The sequence below is a fragment of the Otolemur garnettii genome, unplaced genomic scaffold, assembly GCF_000181295.1.
Source record: "Otolemur garnettii isolate 467f Iridium unplaced genomic scaffold, OtoGar3 scaffold00175, whole genome shotgun sequence".
NCBI classification, from domain to species: domain Eukaryota; kingdom Metazoa; phylum Chordata; class Mammalia; order Primates; family Galagidae; genus Otolemur; species Otolemur garnettii.
Window position 1 is genome coordinate 1,671,514 of NW_003852570.1, and position 9,132 is coordinate 1,680,645.

Genomic DNA, 9,132 nt, shown 5'->3' on the forward strand with positions numbered 1-9,132 from the left:
TCGTCTTCTAGCTAAAATTCAGTGTTAACTATGTAACAGATGCTATTTGAAGAGCTTTACATGGATTATTTAATACTCACAAGAATTGTATGAAATAGGTACTATGATCCTCATGTAACAGATGGGAAAAACTGAGATACAAAAAATTTAAATAACTTGCAAAATGGCATTCAGCCAGTAGATAGATGATAGGGCCTAGATTCAAAGTTAAGCAGGTAGGCTACACAGCCCACATTCTTTACCAGAACACTACACAGAATGTTGTAGCATCTAAACAAGCTTATAAGCTTTTTAAGTTACTTTGCTCTTATTTCTAGTGATTTTTTTCTCATCTTTAATTAGTTCCTTGTGCTTTGAAGGTAGTTTCTGGTAATCTAAGGAATGCAGAATAGAAATCTTTATCTAACTAATATGGTCTGTTAATTATAACTACAGCAACCCCACAAACAGTATCTATCCCCAATAAAGTTGCAACTCCAGTGTCAGTGGCAAGCCAAAGATTTACCATGCAGATTCCACCTTCTCAGACTGCACCTGTCAAACCAGGTAATGTGATTTGGGGAGGGGAAACAGAATTTATAAATAATTTCCAATTGTAGAACAGTTTGTGTTCCTATGGCAAAAGTTAGATTGTCCTCATATCACAAAAGGAAGGTAAAAAATAATGCTGCAAATCAGGGTTCTTCAGAGGGGTCTATTTATAAGCCATCAAAAATTGAATATAATTTTACATACAGTATGATAAGTCTCCCCTTATCTGCAGGTAATATATATATATTCCAAGACTCGTGTAGTAGATGCCTAAAACTGCGATTAGTATCAAACACTATATATACCGCATTTTTTCCTATACATACATATCTATGATAAAGTTTAGTTTATAAATTAGGCAAAGTATGAGATTATTAACAACTAATAATCAGATAGAACAATTATAACAATATATAATGAAATTAATATGAATGCTGTCTCTCAAAATACCTTCTTCTGTATTCACCTATTTTTGAAACATGGTTGACTGGTAACTGAAATTGTGGAAAGCAAAACCACAGATAAGGGGGAACGACAGCATATGTAACATTTTAGGAGGGGAGAGCTTTCAACATTCTTGTCAAATTTTCAAAGAACACAGTGAACTAAACAGTTGTGGTCCACAAATCTAGGGCATCTTCAGAGAAAAATACTTAGGGTAAAAGCTCAAGAAATTGATACAACTTAGTGACGAATATATGTATGCATTCCAAAATGTAAATTCAAGTGAAAATTGTACCTTTACTCAACTTAATAGGAGATGATATAAATGTGTTGGAATAATACAAGAATTCTGTTATGGCATAGTTTGCTAATTAATATGTTTAGCTTATATATATTCTGAAACCTAACCACAGACTTATATAAAATATTGACTCATAAGAAAAGCATGATTCTTGACCTTTAACATGTGCCTTTAGTATGTTGCTTGCTGAATCCAGTTCATTGTTTCCCATGACTAAGTACTAATTGAAATTTTAGGTAATTAAAGTAAATTATGATACAGCTTCTTTAACCTTATACTAGGTAATGTTTAATTTGATTTAATCTTTATGTATACATTAATCAAAATACATTGTTCACCATAAGTATACACAATTATTTTTCAATTAAAAGTAAATAAATGAGGGGGGTGCCTGTGGCTCAAAAGATAGGGCGCTGGTCCCATATGCCAGAGGTGGCAGGTTCAAACCCAGCCCCAGCCAAAAACTGCAAAAACAATGAATAAATAAATAAATAAATAAAAGTAAATAAATGAAATAATAAAGTTTTTTTTAATTACTTCTATTCCTAATGCAGTAGGAGTAATTTCTTCTACAATTTAGTTGTACTTCATGCTATTGAAATTGGTTTTAAAATTATATTTAGCTTTGTTGTATACTTTTCCCCATGTTTAGATTCTGGATAATTCAGTTTGTGGGGGCTTTCTTGTCTGTTTACAGTTCCTGCAACAACTGCAGTACAAAATGTTCTGATTAATCCTTCAATGATTGGGCCCAAAAATATTCTTATTACTACCAACATGGTTTCATCACAGAACATGGCCAATGAGTCAAACCCACTGAAGAGAAAACATGAAGATGATGACAACAGTGACACTCTGTAAGGATATAGTTTAGCTGCATTTCAACAGTATAGTTGGTTTTGAGCCCAGGCTACTGAACTAGAACATTATAAACCTCAAGTTTTATCTTAAAAAAATAAACGTAGCTGCATATTTTTCACATTAGTTAAAACTGTTAGATTTCTTTTTAGTAAAAGCACAAATGTTTATTAGGCTTAAATTAGAAAAGGTTAAGTACTTGTTTCATTAATGTTGAGTCCTACTATGACAATTCTATTTTTTGATGCAGGTTTCTGCCATGTATCACTGACAGCAGCACTTAACATTTGGTTCTACAGCCTGATCAGTGGACTGATCTTTAAAAACATAATTTATAAGCTCCTTTTAAATATTTTAGGTAAGATAGTCACATTTCATGTCACTAGCTTTTGACCAATCTCTCCCCTTAGTAAACATTTTTTGAAAAGGATGGATTTAGAGGAATTCTAAATCCATTTTTAATGTATTTAAATTGGTCACTGGTCTTCCCTAACTTCCCACCTCCTTTTCTAGATCCCAGTCATTTTCTGCTCTCCCCCATAAGCTTAAGTTTCTCCCCATTGCTCTTAAATTTAAAAGGCCATAACTGGAATTTTAAAAATGTCATTCCTGATAATGCAACTCAATTTCATTTATATATATATTTTGTTTGTTTGTTTGTTTTTGTGACTATGTCACCCTTGGAAGAGTGTCATGTCATCACAGCTCACAGCAACCTCAAACTCTTGGGCTTAAGCAATTCTTTTGCCTCAGCCTCCCAAGTAGCTGTGACTACAGGTGCCCGCCACAACGCCTGGCTGTTTTTATTGTTGTTGCAGTTGTCATTGTTGTTTGGCAGGCCCAGACAAGGTTCAAACCCGCCAGCCCTGATATATGTGGTCGGCTCCCTAGCTGCTGAGCTACAGGTGCTGAGCCTCATTTTTATATTTTTTAAATGTGCTTTATATGCCTGTGGTTTACTTTAACCTGAGAGTTTGCTTTTGCTTTTTTCCACTTCATACCAGACCAGTTGAGTTTTATCCCTTGCCTTTTCTACCTGTTGAGCTTTAGGTGCTTTTGGATAGGTAGGTTTAGATCAGCTACATTCAGTTTCAGTCTTGTATTCCCAGTTGATAACTCTACCATATTTCACATTTCTAAATTTAATAGATACTAAAGCATAAAATCTGTTTTGATAAATATTTACACTGGACCTCGGCAAAACCACTGAAAAGCCAAGTTTTTTCTTCCCTGTCTACTGCACGCCTATGTTTTAATCACCACTTCTTGGACCCTCCTAATGGATAATTCAGGTTATTCTTTCTAGCTTGTTGCTGAGATGTCACACGTAAGATGGAGATCAAACCTAAAAGTAAACATTAATGGTTCTCCATCCTCTTGAAGGCCAACAAAAGGAAACAAATTAGTGTGATGTGATTGCATATAGGTATATTCTACATAGCTTTCTCAGTAATGTGATAATGTTGCCAAACGTATTTCCCTATTTTCCATTTATGCATGTCTAAAAAATCTTATTGGGAAAGACCGCAAACCTTTTGAGAGTGTAAAGACCTGTTTTGTTGCTATTTAAGCTCAATATACTTTTGCATAATTTTCTAAAATAAATGTTCACATAATAATTTAGAATTTGTAGCCAGGGAAGTTTCATCTTAGGATAGTCTTTGATACATCTGAGAAATAGTCCAGTAACAGGCAAGAAATGTCTCATCGCAGTTTGAGTGTTTGGGATATTAAGAAAAGGCAATGTCAATTGTGAAAAAACAGATCTAACCAACATCACAGGAGGAAAATGTCCATATATGAATAGGGTATTGTTACTTGAATGTTCTCAGGGAAGCAGCATGTCAGAAGGCCTATTTTCTAGTCCTGGCTTCATCATTTACCACCTGTGTGACCATACTTACCTCTTAGCCTTGTTCTCCTCACTAATAAAAGGAAAATAAAACCTACCCTGCCTACCTCACAGGGATGTTGTGAGGATTTAATTGGTATAAGTGAAAATTCTTTTAAAATTGTAAAATGCTATATAACTTTAAGGAATTATTATTAATGTATTTGTTCCAAGGTTATTAATAAAAATTTGAGTTTATCATTATTTCCTTTTTGACTTAAGAGATTCAAGGAAAATGACCAAGGCCCAGTAACTCTGAGGGCCAAAAGGCAATTAAAGTTTGTTTAATGGATGAATTGATTATGTATCAGGGAACTACTTGCTTTATTTGGACTCTACATGACTCATAGTAAAGCAAAATGAAAATGAGTGAAATATGGGCTTAAATCTGTTAAAGCCATACCATCCTCTGTCTTTGGTGGGAATTTTCATATACATGTAATAGAGGTTGCAATGTGAGTGTTCATTAATTTAATAGGTCAGGAGGCAAGTAGTTGGCTGCTTCAGATGAAGTATGCTTTACCTTGCAGCTCTCCCCATTACCTCATTGCTTCCAGCTAAACCTAGCTTTAAGAATGACTTAAGGCAGCTCTAATCCTTCAACTTCTAGGTGGAATTTTTAACAGGTATACTGATGGTGAATGGGGTGAAGACATGTCATCTCCAGTTCTTCCTTTACAACAAATAGGAAATAAGTGTGAATGATCTGAGTGTGAATATAGGAATATAGCCAGCATGAGAGGGAAATGGAAGAGATCTACACTATGGTATAAGCCAGGTCTACAGTGAAGTACTCAAGAGGTAGGAAAGTAAATAATCAAAACAGCAGGTACAAAGGAGTATATGCCACCATTTTTATTTTAATATGCTTATATATACAGGGATATACTTTAATATATATATTAAGTAGCTCTAGAACAGTGGTTCTCAACCTTCCTAATGCCACTACCCTTTCATACAGTTCCTCATGTTGTATGACTCCCAATCATAAAATTATTTTTGTTGGTACTTCATGTGTGTAAAAATATGTATTTTTCAAAAATGTTTTTTCCAATGGTCTTAGGTGACCCCTGTGAAAGGGTCATTCGACTCCCAAAGGGGTCACAACCCACAGGTAGAGAACTACTGCTCTAGAAAGAAAATAAATTGGTAGCTAGGGGACTGAGAAAGCCATCATTATATACCCTTTTGGGTTTTGATTATGTTCAACTCCTGTGCTTGAGGAAAATTTTGGACATGAAAAGGAGTTAAGAAACACTGACCTAAAAACAGATTGAATTCTTACGTTATGACATGGGGATTATATTTTTTTCTGCATATAAGCACGTGTGTGTGTGTGTGTATACATATATATTAGGGTTAAAAGCATAAACCTCTGCAATATGTAACCAACAATTCATAATTCTACATTAAATCAGAAAGCACATCCTTATACTATTCTAGTTGATATGCTCATAAGCTGTTCATTATCTATTATCTTTCTCCACTAGGTGTAAATTCTTTCAGTACATAAACGCTATTTTATATTCCCTCCATCTTGTCCACAGCACATAACAGGTATTCAAGTGTTTGGCTAGTTGCTAACTTATCATTGGGGTTTTTCCATCCATTCTCTGGATTAACAGCCCAAATAAATGAGGGAAGATCTTGGAAGCAGAGTTTAATAGAAAGTACTTTAAAAAGTACAATTAGGGATTGTTGGATAGATGATGTTGGCAATTACAGCGTGTAGCTACTGGGTTTATGTGTATTTACTATATAATTTTAATTCCTCTGTACACTAGAAATAAATTGTTGGAGAAAAGATAATTACTAGGGAAAAAAGTTTGATAAAGTTTTAACCCAGCTGCAGCATTAATTCGCTAGATCTGTGACCAGCATCTTTTGGGCCTCCTACAAAAGAAGATTGGGCTAAAATTCCTGCTTCTCAAACCAGTGTAGAGTAGTACCCTTACAGATACACAGAAACTTTATGCAATTTAAAACTAACTACAAATATGGGGACAGTATTAACTAAAATACAAATGAACTAAGCAAAAATGATTACTTAAAAATTTGTTTTCTGTTTAAAGCAACCACCAAAATTTTCTTTTGCTTTTCTATCCAGGGTTAAGCAAAGAAGTCCTAGTCTAGAAGCATCGTATCAGGGAGGGAAGCACAATGAAAAATCATCAGTCTTTGGAACCAGACAAACCTGGATTTGAATCTCTGCTGTTACTTACTATCTCTGTGATCCTGGTCCTAGAGTTTTAATGATTTCTTTATCCATAAAGGTGAAATTCTGTGTGTAAAATGCCCAGTACGGAATTTCTGTTTTCAAATCATGTCTATCTCTGAATTCTCCCAAACTCCATTAAAGTGACAAGAAAGATATTGGAAGGGAAAATTATAGGAAATGAAAGTAATACCTGGCAGGTTTATGGGAAATCTCAGAGCAATAGCTGTAAAGCAAACCTAGAAGGCAGCCAGTACAAATTAGAGGAGGAACAGCTGGAAGGACTCCAGCTGGGATGTCTCTAATAAAAATTAAAATTTTTTCAATATATGTGAATATATACTTCTGGAGATTTGAGAATAATCAGTTACAGGTGTTCATAGAAAAAGAGAAAGCAATTACTTTAAAACTATGAATGTCAAAGAGAATAAAAGTTAAATAAGTAAATATAATCATAGCATAGTACACAACTCAGCTGTAAATAGGATTTATAATCACAATGTAGACTTTTGGTCTAATCTATAATTATTACAAAACTATACTGGGAAAATGAATAAGTGTATATATATATGGAAGAGAGACTGTAAGAGAGTTAAATCTTCCATGGTATGAAATTGACATCTCTTTTTTAAAAAAATAAAGAAGCTTATTATAAACATAATACTTACAAACATGAAGGGAAATATCAGAAAAAACTTGTTTATTTATAATTTATTTATTTATTGGACACAGTCTCACCTGTCATCCCATGGTATCATAGCTCACAGCAACCTCAGTTTCCTGAGCTGAAGCAATCCTCCTGCCTCAGCCTCCCCAGTAGCTGGGACTACAGGTGCCCACCCCAATGGCTGACTGATTTTTTCTATTTTTAGTAGAGACAGGTTCTTGCTCTTACTCAGGCTTGTCTTGAACTCCTGAGCTCAAGAGATCCATCTGCCTTGGCCTCCAACAGAAGTCCTAGGATTACAAGCATGAGCTACCATCCCCAGCTTAGAAAAACTTCTAAGTTGAAATCAGTCATCTCTTGGGAGTAGGAATCACAAATAGGAATGTGATGTAACTTGTCTGCTTGCTATAAGCCTTAACTTTTGAAACAAAATCCCAAAACCAGAGATGCTAGCATGGATGTGGAGAAAAGGGAACACTTCTACACTGCTGGTGGGAATGCAAACTAATGCGTCCCTTTTGGAAAGACGTCTGGAGAACACTTAGAGAACTAAAAATAGACCTGCCATTTGATCCTGCAATTCCTTTATTAGGTATATATCCAGAAGACCAAAAATCACATTACAACAAAGATATTTGTATCAGAATATTTACTGCAGCCCAATTCATAATTGCTAGGTCATGGAAGAAGCCCAAATGCCCATTGACCCACGAATGGGTCAATAAATTGTGGTATATGTATACCATGGAATACTATGCAGCCATAAAGAAAGACGGAGACTTTACCTCCTTCATGTTTACATGGATGGTGCTAGAAAATGTTCTTCTTAGCAAAGTATCTCAAGAATGGAGGAAAAAGTATCCAATGTACACAGCCCTATTATGAAACTAATTTATATCGTTCATGTGAAAGCTATAACCTAATTATAGCCTAAGAATATGGGGAGAGGGGAGGGGAGGGGTGGGGGTGGATGGGCGGAGGGAGGGTGATTGAAGGGATCACCTCTATGGTTTATTTTACAAGGGTACAAGTGAATCTTTCTAAAAGTGGAATATAAACATCTTGACACAATAACTAGGAAAATGACATGAAGGCTATGTTAACCAGTTTGATGAAAGTATTTCAAATTGTATGTGAAAACACCACACTATACCCAATGATTGCATTAATATACACAGCTATCATTTAATAAAAAAAAATTATGATGTATAACTGAAAAATAGTATTTAGAATAAAGCACCAACACAGTATCTGCCCTGAAGTAGGCCCTAAATAAAGAGTAGACATCGATTTAATCACCACATCTCCTCACTGCCGCTGCTCCACGTCTTATACTCAAAAATAATGGAGCCAGACACCCGTAATCTTAGCACTCTAGGAGGTCAAAGCAGGAGGATCCCTTGAGCTCAAGAGTTTGAGACCAGCCTGAGCAAGAGTGAGACCCCAGTCTCTGCTAAAAATAGAAAAATTAGCTGGGTGTGGTGGTACATGCCTATAGTCCCAGCTATGTGGGAGGCTGAAGCAGGAGGATTGCTTCAGCCCAGAAAAATCAGGTTACTGTGAGATAGGCTGAGGCTGTGGCACTCTAGCCAGTGCCACAGAGTGAGACTTTTTGTCTCAGAGAAAAAGAAAAAGAAAGGAAAGAAAGAAGAAAAAAGAGAAGGAAGGGAGAAATAAGAATTGTAGGTATTTGATCCCTCCTTCAAGATTCTATTCCCTTCCTAACAAAGTATGACAGAAAAAACATCCCAGTTTCAATGGATACTTTTATTGTTTATTTAACAGATCATGGACTTTGTCTCCCTACCTTCAACTGGAATTCCTCTTGTTTCCATGCTGAGTAGTGAAACACTGACAAAGCTAATCAGAATAAGCTACTTCAAAAAGAGAACTAAGCTAACTAACACAACTCACTTTATTTTAACAGGCCAAATATAAATGTGCATTCATGGTTTAGTCACTAAGAAATTCAAACAGGATCTTAAAGAATATAGGCAAATCCAGGGTACAGGAAAGATGAGTTGAGATGCTGTGCAACTGTTTCTAAGTTCCCGGCACTGCATCTCTTGGACAATAGCTAAATCTTGACTTGAAGGAGGTTTTCAGCTAATGCCAAGTAGAGATGCAGAAAACACTAAGTTGACTTAGCAGCTGTGCACAGGAACCAAAAGGCAGCAAAGTACTAAATATTGCTGAGGGCATCCACCCCAGGAAGGACTTTACCT

The 9,132-nt window shown here is 35.5% G+C and overlaps 2 protein-coding genes across 4 annotated transcripts in view; one reads left to right on the forward strand and one right to left on the reverse strand.

Moving 5' to 3' along the window:
• Positions 1–6,319, forward strand: part of TAF9B (TATA-box binding protein associated factor 9b) — a 12,455-nt gene extending 6,136 nt beyond the window's left edge. Inside the window, exons 6-8 of one of the 3 annotated variants that reach the window (XM_003800451.3) lie at positions 436–546; positions 1,974–2,133; positions 6,133–6,319. In XM_003800451.3, coding sequence (XP_003800499.2) covers positions 436–546; positions 1,974–2,133; positions 6,133–6,229 — 368 coding nt within the window. In that variant the 3' untranslated portion in view covers positions 6,230–6,319. Of the gene's footprint in view, positions 1–435; positions 547–1,973; positions 2,748–6,132 lie in introns of those variants that run through there. The other 2 variants (XM_023519453.1, XM_023519454.1) reach the window with 2 other exon arrangements.
• Positions 6,320–8,853: 2,534 nt separating this feature from the next.
• Positions 8,854–9,132, reverse strand: part of PGK1 (phosphoglycerate kinase 1) — a 22,580-nt gene continuing 22,301 nt past the window's right edge. Inside the window, exon 11 of the mRNA XM_023519455.1 lies at positions 8,854–8,867. Coding sequence (XP_023375223.1) covers positions 8,854–8,867 — 14 coding nt within the window. The remainder of the gene's footprint in view (positions 8,868–9,132) is intronic.